At 44.0% G+C, this 17,610-nt stretch overlaps 2 protein-coding genes across 6 annotated transcripts in view; one reads left to right on the top strand and one right to left on the bottom strand.

Moving 5' to 3' along the window:
- The first annotated feature begins 711 nt into the window (after nt 1-711).
- LOC115542326 (adenosine receptor A1-like) lies at nt 712-6,140 on the top strand. Its single transcript, XM_030354573.1, has 4 exons — nt 712-920; nt 1,131-1,265; nt 1,488-1,672; nt 4,435-6,140. Exons 1-4 carry the CDS (start codon nt 744-746, stop codon nt 5,525-5,527), a joined length of 1,590 nt encoding a protein of 529 aa, XP_030210433.1. The 5' UTR covers nt 712-743; the 3' UTR covers nt 5,528-6,140.
- The window catches only part of LOC115542257 (dystrophin), a gene marked incomplete at its 5' end in the record, with an annotated part of 63,869 nt that continues 52,232 nt past the window's right edge, over nt 5,974-17,610 (bottom strand). For 4 of the 5 annotated variants that reach the window (XM_030354442.1, XM_030354443.1, XM_030354444.1 and 1 more), the window contains 6 exon segments: nt 5,974-8,689; nt 10,787-10,876; nt 11,569-11,683; nt 12,925-13,168; nt 13,889-14,047; nt 15,782-15,847. In XM_030354442.1, coding sequence (XP_030210302.1) covers nt 8,592-8,689; nt 10,787-10,876; nt 11,569-11,683; nt 12,925-13,168; nt 13,889-14,047; nt 15,782-15,847 — 772 coding nt within the window. 5 annotated transcript variants of the gene reach the window in all.

The raw sequence follows: 17,610 nt of genomic DNA, 5'->3' as shown, positions 1-17,610 counted from the left end.
TTCTAAGAATGAAACTCGCAAATAATCGGATAGGCCTACTATTGTGAATCTGGCCCTTGGTGTCATGTTTATTTATATATTTGAACAATAAATTGATTGATCAACAAGAACTCTGTAGTCCTAAGGTCAGTATTTACAGTTGTGTGGCCAAAGTGTAGACATGGCAATCAGGGGAAGGTCAATTGCACACGACAGGGTACGCTACCACATGCTCACGGTGTTTGTGTCCTTGGCTTGCTGCTGTTTTTGTGCACTTTTTTATTTTTATCAGGAACGATTTTTGTGCTCCGCTAGGTGAACACAAAGGCCATGGCAACAGCTTCGTAACAACCGCTAATTCGGTTTTTCTGGCCGCCCCCAATCTGTGTTCCTCAATGCACTTCAATGACAGTTAAATAACAATACATTGGCATATCTCTTGGGTAATATGCTGCTCGTATATTGTGCAGCTCACTGAAGCGGGAAAAACACAGGACAAAACGGAAAGTCCCAAAAGGTTAAGTTGCTAAATTGACCGCCCAAACATGCATTAATCAATAAAGTCAACAAAAATATTCGATCTCAAACATTACATTTTTCTGCGCTTATATTTTTTGTTGATCCAAATTGTTTATATTATTTGCATAATTAATGTGTAGTCGAATTTGATTTGATCAAAGCATCGATATAATTATCAAATCCTTTTTGTTCCTTCTCCTAGCTGTTGCTCCCACTGAGTTCAGGCGACTAAATCCCTTGCTAGCATGAACACAACTGGCGGTTGCATGTCATCCATGCCGTTAGGTTACGACTCCATCTTACGAGCTCCTTACATCGCCGCCGAGCTGCTAATAGCACTGGCCGCAGTCATCGGGAACCTCCTGGTGTGTCTGGCAGTGAGGTGGAATCGGAAACTCCAGACCGTCACCAACTACTTCCTGGTAAGGAGCGTCGTCATCGTCATATTTGAAAAGTCGGTGGCAAGATCTCCAACTAAATTTGCCTCAGCCTTAAAATCCCAACCCCAGTCTCTTTGTGAAATAAATAAAATTATAACAAAGGCGGCTAGCCTTAGATAAGGCGGCTAGCCTTATCTTTAAAAAGAATAATGGATTTGACGTGTCCTTTCGTTCTTTCTCTCTGGTGTCCAGGTGTCGCTGTCGGTAGCAGACATCTTGGTGGGGCTGTTAGCGATTCCCTGTGCCGTGCTGACGGACCTGGGTCGACCCCACAACGACCTGCCCCTCTGCCTGGTCCTGCTCAGCATACTCATGGTGCTCACCCAGGTGGGGAGGATACACAACCTGAAACAACTGTTCAGTTATTCACCTTTCAGTCATATAGGTCCGAGGAGACGTTTTGATTCAATGCCACTTACAGTGCGATCTGATATGTCATTAAAGAGCAGGTGGTGCAGTGGTTACCAACCTTTGAACACTTGAAGATTGAAGTTCAAAACAAACCTCTGGACAACGACCCCCGACTCTCTATCTCTCTCTCTCTCCCAGAGCTCCATCCTCAGCATGCTGGCGGTGGCAGTGGAGCGCTACGTTGCTATCCTGCGTCCCTTCCACTACCAGCGGGTCATGAGCCCCAGGAACGCCCGGTTGGCTCTGCTCCTCACCTGGAGTCTGGCGCTAGTCTCGGGCTCCGTGCCCATCATGGACTGGCAAAGCCAGAACCACGACGCTGGGTAAGACACCGGAGAGTCGTCGTCCAAGTGGGTCGGCGTTGGTGGCGGTGGTGGTGGTTTCTCGTGATGTATTGCTTGTCGCAAGATCCCGGATCGAGCAGCTGTAACTCTTAACCGCAGCACCTCTGAACTCAATCTAATCTCAATTCTAGGAACCATCTCAAATGATAATCATCACTGTAGCAACCAATAATGTAAAAATGGCCAATAACGTAATAACTGCCAATAACGTTATAATTTAAATGTAATAAAGCCAATAACGTGATAAATTGCCAATAATGTCATAAAGTTGTTGAACCAATAAACCATAACTTTTTGCTAATAATGTAATAACGTAGGCTAATACGTTATTGGGTGGTTATTACGTTATTGGCCTTGTGTTAAAGAAATCCTTTGAAAATGTAATAACAGCCAATGATGTAAGAACTGAGGTATCAATACATTTTCAAATTCTGGAGAGAAACTGACACACTTACCCTTAATATTGCATCTTGCACCACATGTTAAATAACTGTTCAATTTGGATTTATATGTAACTCTTAGGGTACTCTGTGTATCCAACTCTGTGACTACACAGACACTTTGACTGTGTAGTGGTCGTGAGCCTTTCAAAGTTCTTTGTTGCAGTTTTCAGTATGGTATAATAATAATAATAATACATTTTATTTAAAACGCACTTTACATCAACTTAATGACCTCAAAGTGCTACAATGCACATAAAAATAAATACAACATAAAAGACTAGAAAAAAAGAATAATTTAAAATAGCAGTTTAAGGCTTTTCTAAAAAGATGGGTTTTTAGGCCTTTTTTAAAAGAATCCACAGTCTGTGGGGCTCTTAGATGGTCAGGGAGGGCATTCCACAGACTTGGTGCAGCTGAGCTGAAGGTGTGATCGCCCATAATTCGGAGCCTTGTCCTCGGAAGCTGGAGGAGGTTGGCCTGTCCAGAGCGGAGATGGCGTGAGGAGGAATGGGGAGTGATGAGTTATTTTAGGTATAGGGGGGCAGTGCCATGGAGGCACTGGTGGGACAGAAGGGAGATCTTGAATTCGAATTCAGGAAGCCAGTGGAGGGATTTGAGGATGGGTGTGATGTGGTGGTAGAGATATCTACTATAGTATAAACTTTTAATCTTTGCCCAGCCCTAATTATTATATTATCGGCTCAGTTGTTACATTTTCAGCCAAGTCTGCAAACGATCTAATGTCGCTCTGCAGATCAGGCTGGCCCCAAAGCGAGAGTAGAGTAAAAGTAAAACTTAGATTATGATACTGCGTAAAGTGCTCTCCGTAGCCACTCAGAACGATGGGGACCGCAGGACTGTCATTGGCCAGCTAACGTCTCATTCCCGCAGCCCCTAGCGCTCCGGCGGTGAATTGCAATACCATACTGAAAACTGCAATGCAGAACTTCGAAAGGCTCACGACGCCGTCAAGGCATCTGCATGGTCACGGAGTTGGATACACAGAATACTATAACGGAATCCTAAGAGTTACATATGCATCAAAATTGACCAGATATTTAAGCATGTGTTGCAACATGCAATATTAAGGCTAAGTGTGACAGTTTCTCTCCAGAAATTGAAAATAAAATAAAGTAATATCTCAGTTATTACATTATTGGCTCAGTTATTACATTTCAAAGGATTTCTTAAATACAAGGCCAATAACATAATAACCAGGAATACGTTATTACATTATTGGCAAAAAGTTATTACGTTATTGGCTCAACAACTTTATTACATTATCGGCAATTTATTACGTTATTGGGTTTATTACATTTAAATTATTACGTTATTGGCAGTTATTACGTTATTGGCCGTTATTACATTGTTGTTTGCTACAATTCCTAATCCAGGACATGAAACGAGCAAACCTTGAACCTATTTTTTACTATATAGAGAGCCATACTTAATCTCCTGCCTAACCTTAGACTGGCTGTAACACAGCACCTAAAATGAAATATAACTAGAAAATGCATTTTCTGCAGAAAATGCAGTGAGTGCTGTAGTGCAAAGTGAGGTTGAACATGTTTTAATAAAGCCACATAGTTTAAGTCTTAATGGGGACATATTATACCACCAGGTGTGAGTGTGATTAGCCTTACAAGCCGTTTAAAAAATCGGCCCCATATGACATCACTAGTGGGCGTGTCCACCTAGATCTGTCTACCAGCCTACCCAGTGGACTGAAGTAAACGTTGCTCATCTATCCAGCACAAAACTAGGTGGACCCGCCCACTAGTGATGTCATATGGGGCAGATTTTCGAAACGGCTTGTAAGGCTAATGACACTCACACCTGGTGGTATAATGTGTCCCCTTTAGAGAAATGTGGAAAGTCTTATATCAAGTGAAAAGATTTGAGTGCTGCTTAAAGCACCTACCTAACTATAATATCTACCGTAAACATCGGTTATTGGTCATGCATGACATGGATTTCCATCCTGTGTCTGTAGAGGAGTCCCTAGCAGCGAGAGAATGCTTGGAAGGATGTGTGTTTGAGTTGCTGGATGAGGATTATGTTAAATAAATAAGGGTAAGATAGGCTTAAATCGACCTGGAGGGATGGATGGAAGAGCATATGAATGGATGACCTTACGATGGATGATGCATAGAGGACGGATAGATGGCAAGAAGACAGACAGAATCACCTTTTGATGATCGGCAAACAAAGTAGGGGAGTAAGCTGGAGGTCGGGTGAGTCAGTCACACATCAGTAACCGACGGCGCCGTTTTGTGTCTCCACCGTCCACCACTGCAGCTACTGCCTCTTCACCTGCGTGGTGGACATGTCCTACATGGTCTACTTCAACTTCTTCGGCCTCCTCCTCCTCCCGCTGCTCGTCATGTTCATCATCTACGCCCACATCTTCTACACCATACGGCACCAGCTGCGACGCATCGCCGTGGCCAGGGGGTCGCCCTCCGAGGCCGGCCCCACGCCCTCGGCGGGGGTCTCCGTCACCGGGGACGGGGGTACGCGAGGCCCCGAGACACGGGGCGACGGGGCCGAGCAGGGGGCCCCCACCCTGGGTGCTGCGGACTCCGGGCTGGGTGGGGCCGCTGTCGGGGGGAGTGGACAAAGAATCACCCCGAGAAGCGTTGGTGCCGAGGTGGTGGGCTTCTCTTCCAGGGGGGCCACTCGGTTCAGGTTTGGAGAGGGTAAGAGGGTCAGGGTTGGGGCTGCCGTGGACGGACCAGATGCAGTGGTTGAGGAGGAGGAGGAGGAGGATGGACACGCCAGGTTAAAGGCTGTCATGGGGGGAGCTGAAGCTGGGGCGAAGAGAGCTCGGAGCAGGCCTATGGACCGGGCCTCCAGAGGGGGCGTTGGTAAGACGACACCCAGGTTAGAGGCTCTGCGCGAGGCAGGGGGCGCGCGAGAACCAGACCCGGGTGAACCAGCAGGCGCAGCGGCCTCCAAACAAACGGCAAGCGGGACTCGAACCCAGTCCTTTGGACCGCTCATCCAAACAAAGACTACTACCGTGATCCGGAAGATGTCGAGGCAGTCTACTAGGACTTCCTGCTCCGGTTCGGACGACCGCTCCTCGGGGTCGACAGTAGAGTCCAACAAACCCAGCACTGCGCGAGCCCGACTGGAAATCCAGAAGGCCACCTCCCTCTTCCTGGTGCTCTTCCTGTTCATGGTGTGCTTGATGCCCATCCACCTCATCAACTGCCTCCTGCTGCTCCGGCCGCAGTGCCCCGTCCCCATGAGCATCACACTGGCGGCCATTTTGTTGTCTCACGCCAACTCGGCGCTGAACCCCCTGCTGTACGCCTACAGGATGAGGTCCTTCAGGCACACACTCAGAGGAATGTGCTCGCGGAGAAGTTCACCAAAGCACCACTAGAGGGCAGTGAAGGGTTTCGTACATACAGAACATCGAGGTTTCTGTGATATGATCTTATGACACCTTTTCCCTCAATTATAGCTGAAAGGTGGCTCTTAAATCTTACCTACAGCACCTTTTGACGGTTTTTTACTCGGTGTTACTTAAGTAAGTGATGTGTGTAAAAACCAGGACAATTACAATTTGAAATTACCAAGCCTACAGCAAGTTTTTGCTACACAAATCTCAGAATTCAGATTTTAAACTTTTAACATGTGGCCCAAATTGTCTTTCGTAGCTTTTCATACTGTATAGTGAAACTTTTTTTGGTCTAGTGTCTTGTTTATTAGAGACACTGTTTAGCTAAGAGACAGACAAAAACTGCAGAGCATCATTGACGAAAAACATGAGCCAAAATGATCTTTCATTAATAACGGTTAACAACAACATCACAACAAACACATAAACACTTCAACATAACTGCGTGCTTTATTGATATACAGTAAAGCATTTTATAATACAGTAGTAAGGCATATATTTGGTGGAATCTGATATGTTGTGGAGTATCGATGAGTATTGAAGGGCGGAAGAAAATGACAACAAAAAAAACATGGCGGGGTTGGGGAGAAAGAAATTAAATAAGGTTAAAATTAAACATTATAACTCAATCGGAGACCCAGTGTGTGATTCAAAGCACCTGATCATGCTCAGAGTGTGACGTATCGACGGTGCTGATTGCATCTGCACGATTTTTTCCAGAACTGTCCCTCGTTGAAGAAAACAAAGACTGCATTAGGTCACACATGCTGAAATAAACACCTCACACAGCACAAAACTCAATATTTCAGATTATCGTATTCAACCAAAGAAAAAAACACGTACGAGTGAGCGCGTCCAAGTTTTCTTGTTTAAACCACAGATAACACGACTATGTACCGTGTGTGACAGTAGCCGATGCTAGCATGTTCCGCGAATGGCGGTTGGCCAACGGTCACTCATTCGACAGAAAGAGAAAATCAATTAAATGCTTTCTAGTTGTGAAGACTGTTTGATGAAAAAAACAGCCCACAGGGAAGAGAAGGGCGTCCATCTTGACATTCAGATTCAATGCATGGACACATACAGGCATCTTAATGTCAATCGGACAAAGCCAACGCTAATTAATGTTGTTTGTTAATTGAAAGAATTTGAAAGAAACAGTTACAACTATGGAGGTACGATGAGTAAATGCCTTCAACCATAGAGATTATAAAATTCGAGAACTCATTCGAGGTAGAGCTTGCTTTATCGGCTCTCCTAGAACTTCGATCGCTTCTTGGGGGAAACAATGCTAGTTTTGTTTCAAACATTTAAGAAATTTCGTTTTTTGAGGAAAAAGGACCTAGGTAGTAGCCAGCCAGTAATACTGTCATGCGTCCATTAAAATGAAACAAAAAGAAAACAAATATACTACATTCTCCTCTTCCAGTATTTTCTAACAAAAACCAGTTATGCTATGCTCTATTACATATAGTGTGTGCTCCTAATGCCTCAACAAAAACACTCCAACCTGAACAATGAGGCAAATTCCAAACAAAAAGAAAAAAGAAATACATGAACCCCTATTTTAGAAACGCGAGATCTTCATTGCAGTGATGTAAAGCTTGCATTGCATTCCAGTAAATTCCAGTGCTAATAACATCGATAGATGGAGTGCACTTACACAAAAAAGGCCCAGTGCAGAACCATAGAAGCAATGGACGTGAATTAAAAACGCAAGTGCAGCAGTTATTTTTCTAGATAAATCCATATCTTAAAATCACAGAGATTCTGACTACATTGTATTGTCATCGGAGCTATGCTCCATCAAGATGCCGCTGTTTCATGTTTATACCAAGTTCATTTCATGAATATTCCTTCCTATTAGCAGAAGGCTAAAGCAAGTAGATAGCCACATTATCAGAGCCATTAAGCTACCTCAAACGATAGTAATTAAATTATGCTAGAGATTTGATTTAAAATACAGGTGAATATTAATCAACTCGATTATTCACAATAGCTTATTTTACGAAAAGTCAGAATGGGAACGCTAAAACTGATTGTGTGTTAAGTTCAGTTAAGTCAGATGACATACTTCAACGTTCAGTTTAAATACCAAAATGTCATTATACTCAATTTAAATAAAAAAGGATAAAATATTTCCCTAAATGTGTTTCGTATTGCTTAGCAACCTCCTGGCCTTACGGCAGTTCTGAAATGGGCCTTTTTTTTAAGAATTCTATGGATATAGCACTTGGTCTTGCAATTAAATATAAGGTAGCCATGACTACATAATCCCTTGGGACGATGCATTATTGGATGGATAGATGGATGAAGATTAAAAAGATGGAGGGATGGGTTGATGGAACGAAGATGGTTTTATGCAATGTGGAGGCCGGCAACCCTCCACACACACAGAAACACACAGAAACACACACGCACGCACACACACACACACACACACATACACACGCACACAGGACAAAATCCTTAAACATCTTGTCGTTAACACACACTTAATTCCAGAGTGCCCGTTTTGCCTCGACAGTAGTATATATTCTGTTGTAGAAAGAGATGTTCCTCTTAGAAAGCACCCATATGATTACAATCATTCTTTTTCATTACAAATGTCTGAAATGCGTCCTTTTTTTCAGTTACAAAGAGATGGCAAATATACGATCACGTCGAATACATGTATTTGTATTTAGTCTTTCTTTGATTTTTCCCTCAGTTTTTTTTATACAATTGCATAGAAGTTTAAAAACCAGCCTCTGTTAATAATAAAACCATTTTAGGACTTTTTTTTTTAAGAAACTACTGAAATCTACAAGGTATAATTTTTGTCATTTTCTAATTGTTTTTTTTATGTCATTGCGTGTAACTGCAGTCCTTCACAAAAATAGACGTTATATATATTCTCTTTGTAAACTGTGTGTTCAATCCAGTTGTTTGACTAGAAAAGCATGCGTTTGATTGGTGAGGGAGGGGGAGGGCCAATGGAAGGCGGGGAGAAGGTTGTGGGCGGGACTTTTGGAGGGGGAGGGGCTTGGGTTGGTTGAGCCTAGTGCTAATCCCCATTCTGCTCGTCTGTCATCACGGTAACCAATGACTCCATGGCTCGACCTAAGTCATCGGCCATGTGGAACAAACTGCCCACACTGGGACCTAGAGGGAGAGAGAGACGGACATAGTGAGACTTATTTTCATATTTTTTTGTATTTTATATGTAGCCAACTTTAAAGCTGACAACAACCATTTTTGGTTGCCCCACTTTATTTTGGTTGAATGTTTTTTTTTTTTTTTTTTGATTGAGTATCATGGTTCTCATGTTTTTGTTTTACTACTGGCTATTGCTATAGCTTTAAAGGCACGAGAACAATGAGACTAAATCAAAACACATTTTAAATCAAAAACTTGTTTGAGCAGATTTTGCAGACCTCAGCTTTAGGTCTCTTTTTTATATATTGCAGTGTTGACATACCTTAATTATTCCAATCTGCTCTTACAAGTTCACCTCTTCTAAATGGGCCTCATGGTAAATTATTATGAATACAATCAGATAATATTAATTACATTATTTATACTTTGTGATATACTCTGCTTGCTTTTGCAATGTCAACATTTGTTTTGCATGCCAATAAAGCTCTGGTGAATTCGATTGGAGAGAGAGTGAGAGAGAGAGCGAGAGAGAAAGGGATAGAGCGACAGCGAGAGAGGCCTTGGATTAAAAACATTGAATGACGCATGTACTCATTTAAGGTTGACAATAGAATAGCTTGAATGCTTTGTACACAATGGTCTGCAGAAGGTTATTAAAAGAGACGGACCGGTATTTTCCTCGGTTAACAAATGCACATTATTTTACTTTGCTGAAGAAAAAAAACAAAAACCTCTATTTATAAAATGGCTATTATTTTGATACTCGAGAGTCAAAGTCAAACGAGAGAGACATGAGAGAGAAAGAGAGTGGTACACAAAAATAAGAGAGACACGAAAATATATGAGAGAGAGTCATAAATACATAAGAGAGAGATATGAGGGAGAGTCAGAGACATAAAGACATGAGAGAGCTAGAGAGACAATGACAGAGACATAAATACAGAGAGCTATAAAGAAAGACACAGATAAAGGGAGAAAGACTTAAAGACAGTGAAATAAAGTTAAATAGACATTAAGGCAAAGGGAAATATAAAGATAGAGCGAGACGAAGACATTGAGAGAGACAAAGACAAAGAGAGACAAAGACATTGAGAGAGACAAGGACAGAGAGACAAAGACAGAGAGACAAAGACAGAGAGACAAAGACATTGAGAGAGACAAAGACAGAGAGACAAAGACATTGAGAGAGACAAAGACAGAGAGACAAAGACATTGAGAGAGACAAAGACAGAGAGACAAAGACATTGAGAGAGACAAAGACAGAGAGACAAAGACATTGAGAGAGACAAAGACATTGAGAGAGACAAAGACAAAGAGAGACAAAGACATTGAGAGAGACAAGGACAGAGAGACAAAGACAGAGAGACAAAGACATTGAGAGAGACAAAGACAGAGAGACAAAGACATTGAGAGAGACAAAGACAGAGAGACAAAGACATTGAGAGAGACAAAGACAGAGAGACAAAGACATTGAGAGAGACAAAGACAGAGAGACAAAGACATTGAGAGAGACAAAGACAGAGAGACAAAGACATTGAGAGAGACAAAGACAGAGAGAGACAAAGACATTGAGAGAGACAAAGACAGAGAGAGACAAAGGCAGAGACAGAGAGGGAGATAAAGAGAGAGAGACAAAGACAGAGAGAGAGAGAGGTAAATAGAGAGAGACAAAGACAGAGAGAGGTAAGAGAGACAAAGACAGAGAGAGAGACAAAGAGAGAGGAGCGACTGACCTCTTACAGGTGTCCCCGTCTCCCTGCTGGACCGCGGGGAGTAAGGAAAAGGAAGGAAGGAGGATGGAAAGAGAGACGGGGAAGAGAGGAAAAAACACATCAGCTTTGCCTATAACCTTTGACCTGTTGAAAACAGTCGGTGTCTGAACGTAGAGGAACTTACAAAAAACGTTTCCTAAACATATTTGTTGACTAACCTTTGTTAACTACGAAGACGGCACATTTTACAGCTGAATAAAACATTAGAAATGCTTCAACGCCGAACTTAGCGTTGATATAAATCAGTACCAGTCTACAATGAGGTGTCGTTGTGACCTTTTTGGCCTTCCACACGTGCGTGAGTGAGTGCTTTGTGTTTGTGTGCACTCACCCTGGCTGTGGGGGAAGGAGTTGTTGAGCTGCTCCATAACCTCTTCCAGCCCAGATGCATCTTGGGAGGGGCTGGACAGCTCATCATCTCCTGGAACGGGGGGAGGAAGCCATTGAAGCCATTAAACACACCAAACGGTCTTCGAAAAAATTGGTAAACAAAGTGATTTCACCAGCAGACCGGTATTGTCCTTTAAAGCCAGGGAAGGAAATTTGGAGAAACCAGTGAGAGTAATGTCGATTTTGAAAGTATCCAACCAATTTCTTTTTATATAATCACATCCATTGCCTCAGGCCTCCCACCCAAGACATGTGGCTTGCTCGCTAGCTTTAGCAATAGCGCTGCCTAGCCTTGTAGAAGACTACAGTCGTAAGGGGCACGGGCAGAGTGCTAGCAGGTAGCCGGTACGAGGTAGACTGACAGGGCTAGCCGGCCCATCATTTCTGTTCGAACAAAACGATTGGACAGGCTTAAGGCCTGCAACAGCACCAGATAGCAGATACTATTATAATTTTTTTTATTTAATGAGTTCTGTCGGGATGACGAAAGATTTTCGACATAAATGACGAAAACAAGCTTCTACAACAAAGGCCGTAACCCAGCTTTAAACCTACAGCTGTGGTCAACGTGGATGTTATTCTGTGTATTCTACCGAGGAACAACATCCCAGCTGCCCGATTAGGACGATAACATTGAAAAAAAAATAAAATAATGGATGTCTAAGAATGGATGACGGTGATGGTTGTGGAGGCGTGGAGGGCTGATTGGCTGGGGGGTCTCACCCATTGTGTCGGTGGTCTGGCTGGCGGCCATGCGGAGCAGGGGGAGGGAAGAGTCTGAGCGCTGGGAGGAGGTGGAGGGGGAGGACAGGGCTGTGCCGTTCACCTTGGAGTCCGTCTGACACACACACACACACACACACACACACACACACACACACACACACACACACACGTTACAATCAGATCGTAGCTACTCCATTATCAAATACTAAAATGATAGGAGAGGCAGTGTGTGTGATTGTGTGTGGGTGAATGTGTGAGTGAGTGAGTGAGTGAGTGAGTTATAGTTCAGGTTTAATATGTATAACAAGTTCCAGTAGCATATATATATATATATATATATATATATGTTTAATATAATAAAATGTATTGTTCTGTATAGTATCTAACCTGCTCCGATAGTATATAGCTATAGCTATCTCGGTATATTGGGCTCTATAGATACCCGTCACGCTAATAAAAACAAATAAACCGCTAATAAAAACAAATAAATCCCGGCAAAGTGTTTACGTGTAGTATATACTATAACAATTATTCACCTCGGGGGCTATTCCCCACTATTCACAGATTATTATTCCTCACTATTTACGGACTATTGGCTTCGCCTTTGGCGAATAATTGTTAAATATACAATATAATATAAAGTCTTAACTGGTCCACTGTTAGTATATATTATATAGTGTTTCACTCTATATAGTATAGTGTATATATGATATAGTATACGTCTAACTTGCTCCAGCATCTGTGGGCGTTAGTATATACTCTATAGTATCATTCACAGTCACCTGCTCCAGCAGCTGTGGGCGTTAGTATATACTCTATAGTATCATTCACAGTCACCTGCTCCAGCAGCTGTGGGCGTTAGTATATACTCTATAGTATCATTCACAGTCCCCTGCTCCAGCAGCTGTGAGCGTTAGTATATACTCTATAGTACTATTCACAGTCACCTGCTCCAGCAGCTGTGGGCGTTAGTATATACTCTATAGCAGGGATCTTCAACGTTTTCCCGGCCAAGGACCCCCAAACTGATGGAGAGATGGAGCAAGGACCCCCTACTTATATATTGTATAAAATTGTGTTTCATATTAAACTATCCTTCTTAATTGAAGGAGCAGGCAGAGAAAAGCTCTCTCCATCGGATCATAAGTGTCCATGTAAACGCGGCTAATGTGTTGGATTCATGTTAATGCTTAGTTAAAGACATTCCGATTTGTGGAAACAATTGCGGGGGGGAATATAAAAAAAATGTCTAACAAAAACTTTCGCGACCCCCCTGCAGTACCTCTGCGGACCCCCTAGGGGCCGCGGACCCCCTGTTGAAGAGCTCTGCTCTATAGTACTATTCACAGTCACCTGCTCCAACAGCTGGCGGAGGCGGTGCAGCTGTGACTCCAGCTGTTTGTTGTGGTCCTCCAGGATCTGCATGCGGGCCTCCAGGCGGCCCTTGTGCTGCCGCAGCAGCTTGGCCTCGGCCAGCAGCTCGGCGTCCCGCGGGCTGGGGGGCGACGCCGGCAGCATGTGGGGGGGCGAGGGCAGCGGGGACAGGCCCTTGCGGTCGTGCGCCCGCTTCAGCCGGTCGTACTCCCCCTGCAGCTTCCTGTGGGGGAGGGGGGGTGAGAGAGAGAAGGGACTGTAAGCTATATTTATTTCTATATTGACTGGTGCCGTCAGTTAAACACGTTATTAACGGTGTAAACGCAAACCAATTTTAACGGCGTTAATTTTTTTATCACGTGATTAACGCAATTTATTTATTTATTTCAAATTATTATTATTCTTTTTCTTTGGCTCAAAACAAAGAAGCAGTAGCCTGACTGCTATGTGAGGCAGTATGTTTGTAATTTCATCGTTTAATTGCACTATAGGCTTTTTTTTTGTATCTTCCTCTTTTGCGCGGCTGTCTGTCATTATGTGTATGACTGTGCGTGCGTGTCTGTCTGTCTCTGCATTCTTGTGTGTGCGTCTCGGTCTCCATGTGTGTCCTTGTGTGTGTGTGTGCCTCTATGTGTGTGCTGGTGAGTGTCTGTCTGTCTATGCATGTGATTGTGCATGTGTGTCTGTCTCTATGTGTGTGATTGTGCATGTGTGTCTGTCTCTATGCGTGTGATTGTGCATGCGTGTGCGTCTGTCTCTATGTGTTTTTGTGCATGCATGTGCGTCTATCTCTGTGCGTGCGTCTATCTCCATGTGTGTGCGTCTGTCTCTATGTGTGTGCGTCTGTCTCTGTGTGTGTGCGTCTCTGTGTGTGTGTGTGTGTGTGTGTGCCTCTATATGTGTGTGTGTGTTCATGCGTGTGTGTGTGTGTGTGTGTGGGTACCTGTTCTCCTGCTCCAGGTCGCCGAGGACCCTCTCCAGCTCCCCCTTCTCTTCCGTCTCCATGGAGATGAGGATCTGGGCGGGGCTGCGCGGCTGGCTCAGCGGGGAGCCCTGGCTCAGAGACTGGCAGTAGTGCTGGATCAGCATGTGCTCGTCGTCTCTGCACGCACACACACACACACACACACACACACACACGCGTGCCAAGAAGCACACACACACAAATAGACACGCAAACCCAAGAAGAGACACACACAAATACACACAAGAAGACACACAAGAAGATACACACACACACACACACACACAAACATGCGAAGACACACACACACACACACACACACACACACACACACACACACACAAATACACGCAAGAAGACACACAAGAAGAAACACACACACACACACACAAACATGCGAAGACACACACACACACACACACACACACACACACACACAATCGCACACAGACACACCCGCACATACAGAAACAGAAACACGCAGAAGCAGACAAAGACACACACACAAGCACACACACACACACACAGGATTTCATTAGTTGGGGAACAAAATGTGAGCAAAATAAGAATCAACCAAAACGACTGAAATTCAGCTCTGCTACTCTATTCCACACAAGCAGGAAGGAGCTATAGAGAGAGAGGCAGCGAGAGAGAGAAGGAGATCTTTTCAACCCTTCTTTTACTTTACAGTTTTAGTGGTATTTGGCAGGCAGTACCTGAAATACTTAAATGTAAACGGGAAAAAGGCGATTTAAAAAAAATACCAAAAAAATAAAAGACTTCCAGACAGCTGTCAGTGAAGATAAAGCTGTTGAAATGGTTTGATTCTGACAAAGCCGTCTGGTGTCTGAACAATCTGTTCTTTTAGTCAAGGGTCTTGACATATCTAATCAACAATGTACCCTCAAACACAGAATGGGTTGTAAGTAATCTGTTATGTTTTCCACTAGATATTGTAATGTTCAGGTATTTCAGTGTGTGGCCAGTGAACCATACATCGACAGTGTGTGGCCGGTGAACCATACAATGGCAGATATCCCAGTGTTGGATATAGTGGCATGCAAGGTTTGTCAAGCTTGGTGGATATACCACCAAGAAATACGTGTTTACACTTAATTAGGTGTGTATACCAATGAGATATGTGCCTATATCACTAAACTAGGTGCATCTAGCACTAACTAGGTGTGTGCATCACCAAGCTATGTGCCCACTTAGCTAGCTGGGGGTAGCACTAAGCTAGCTGTGTGTAGCACTAAGCTACGTGCATACAGACAGCTCTATGCTCGGTACATATAGAACTACTCTTGGTGCACATAGCACTATGCTAGGGTCTGTCTAGAGGCAAGCGGTAATCATGAAACAAGCTAATTGGCTTTGCCGCAGATTGCAACAGGGTTGCAGTGTAAGTGAAATGGAGAAGGGTAAGGTTTAGAACGGAGGGCTACATCCTTTCCAGATTCCCAAATGAAGCTGAAACCGCCCCCCCCTCCCTCGCCCCAGTCACCTTCTCTCTTTGCTTGGTTAAATACATACAATAATAATAAATACAATACAAAGATAATTGCAGTACACACAAAATAAAACAAGAACGAATGTTTGAATTGTATTGTACTCCAATGGCTACTGGGCAAGAAATACATCTTCTGTACAATGAAAGGCCCATATCCCTAACAATAAGGACCTATTGATGTTAAATATAATAATGATAATAATAATATATGACTGCTTGTCATGGATAATCAATTATCTAATTGCAATTAACCAATCAACAACGATCCAATGATGGGAGGGCCAGCCCGTCTGTGACTCAGCCAGGCAGGAAGTATGCACACAAACAATCCAGGAAGTGTAAAGCATCAAAGCGGTTCTCACATGCTCTCATTGGGAGAGATGCTGTCGTTGAGATACGTGCCGTTACGGTTCTCCATCTCGGCTAACCTGCGAGGTGGAAGGCAAGAGAAAGACAGCGAAGACCAAGTCAGCATCAACAACGTAGCGCTCCAGACACCTCCGTTTCCCGGACGTTTAAAGGTGACATATTATACCACCAGGTGTGAGCGTGATTAGCCGTTACAAGCCGTTTTGAAAATGTGTCTCTTCTGACTTTACAAGTGGGCGTGTCCACCTAGATGTATGACGATCTATCCAGCACACATCTAGGTGGACACGGCCACTTGTGATGTCAGAAGAGGCTGATTTTTTTAAAATGGCCTGTAACGGCTATTCACACTCACACCTGGTGGTATAATATGTCACCTTTAAAACCATGTTCTTCCGCAGGGATTCAGAGTTAATAATAAGTTCACTGCGTTTATACAGGGCATTTCAGGACCACCAATGCGCTTTGCGTACTCGAGGAATACGCTTCCTCATCCAATAAGCCCATATAAAGTAATCTTGGGATACGGGTCTGCTGAACAACTGTTCAGCAGACCTGTAGTTCGGAACACCTGGCTTCATCGCCCAGGTCCGACCGATCTCGGGGGTCAGACCCTTAAACCCCCCGATCTTATCGCGGTCAATCCGATAAGTCTTACTTCACGGCTAACGGGATAACATTTGTGAAGCCCAGGGGAGTGCCGGGGGATTTCCACGGCAACGCTGCAGAACATTCCATATGTTTCATCGGATTCGACTCTTCTTTTTTATTTCCCGTTTATTTCTTCTTCCGAAGGGGATAAGCGATACGTGGTGACGTGCTTTGCCGGCTAGACTCCTAAGGTACGACACAATCAACCAAGGGTCTGTAAAAGTGAGGCGCGGGGCTAATATTTTCCACTCCTAACGGAGGGGGAGATAAAACTGTAGGGCTTTCTCCGAACTCGCCTCTGGTAATTATCGGTCGACACAACAGAAGCAGGATGCTATTCTGGGTTTCTTGGTCCTGGTGACCATTTAGTCTAGAGATGAGGTTCCCAACATTTGTTTCGTAAGCTTCTTTTTTTTTTCTGATTCTGAAAAATCGGCGTCTTATAATCACTCTCCTGCAGCCCCAAAACGGTCCCCGAACCACAGGTTGGGAAACACTGGTTCCAATGTTCTTAGACACCGTGGCCTGCGAGGCAGACCCTCTGAGCAACAGAGCCACCCCAGCACTGTTGGTGGAGTGACAGCCACTGTTAGATCCTGGAAGTTACTTTAAGGCTAGGGCATGACGTGAGGAAACACAGCCACAAGAGGGTGTGTGTGTGTGAGAGAGGATGTGTGTGTGTGTCCTAGCCCAAGGTTACAGTGGCTGGTGTCAAGCGTCCCCTCTCTCTGGGATCAAACGCACAGCCTCTAGCTCCTATGCTGCTATTTATTAAGTGGAACGCCAGCTACCTCCTCCCCCCCCTCCCCCCCCCCCCCCCCCCCCCACCCCACCCCACCCCAATACACACACACACACACATACATACCTCGCAGCGATCTATCGGCTGATTGATAGACAGATTCATCTATTTGATTTGACTGGCCGCTCTCTTTTCCTTTTGCCATTAAATATCATTCCTCTCACATCATTAAAGGTCCCATGGCATGCTACTTTATAGATGCTTATATATAGGCTTTAGTGGGCCCTTAATACGGTATTTGAAGACGTTCAATAAATTCAGCCTTGGTGCAGAATTACAGCCACTGCGAGCCAGTCCCACAATGAGCTTTCCACAAACGTGCCGTTTTTTAGAGGCGGGTCAAGGTGGAGGGTGGGGCCTTGGGCAGCT

This window comes from Gadus morhua, chromosome 4 (genome assembly GCF_902167405.1).
Source record: "Gadus morhua chromosome 4, gadMor3.0, whole genome shotgun sequence".
In the NCBI taxonomy this organism is placed as follows: domain Eukaryota; kingdom Metazoa; phylum Chordata; class Actinopteri; order Gadiformes; family Gadidae; genus Gadus; species Gadus morhua.
This window is presented reverse-complemented; position numbering and strand designations above follow the sequence as displayed.

Excerpts from the sequence above, each read along its gene's own strand:
- LOC115542326 (XM_030354573.1), top strand. The coding sequence starts at position 744 with ATGAACACAACTGGCGGTTGCATGTCATCCATGCCGTTAGGTTACGAC. Across the intron at positions 1,266-1,487 it reads TACTCATGGTGCTCACCCAG|AGCTCCATCCTCAGCATGCT; the intron begins GTGGGGAGGATA and ends TCTCTCTCCCAG. Across the intron at positions 1,673-4,434 it reads AGCCAGAACCACGACGCTGG|CTACTGCCTCTTCACCTGCG; the intron begins GTAAGACACCGG and ends CCACCACTGCAG.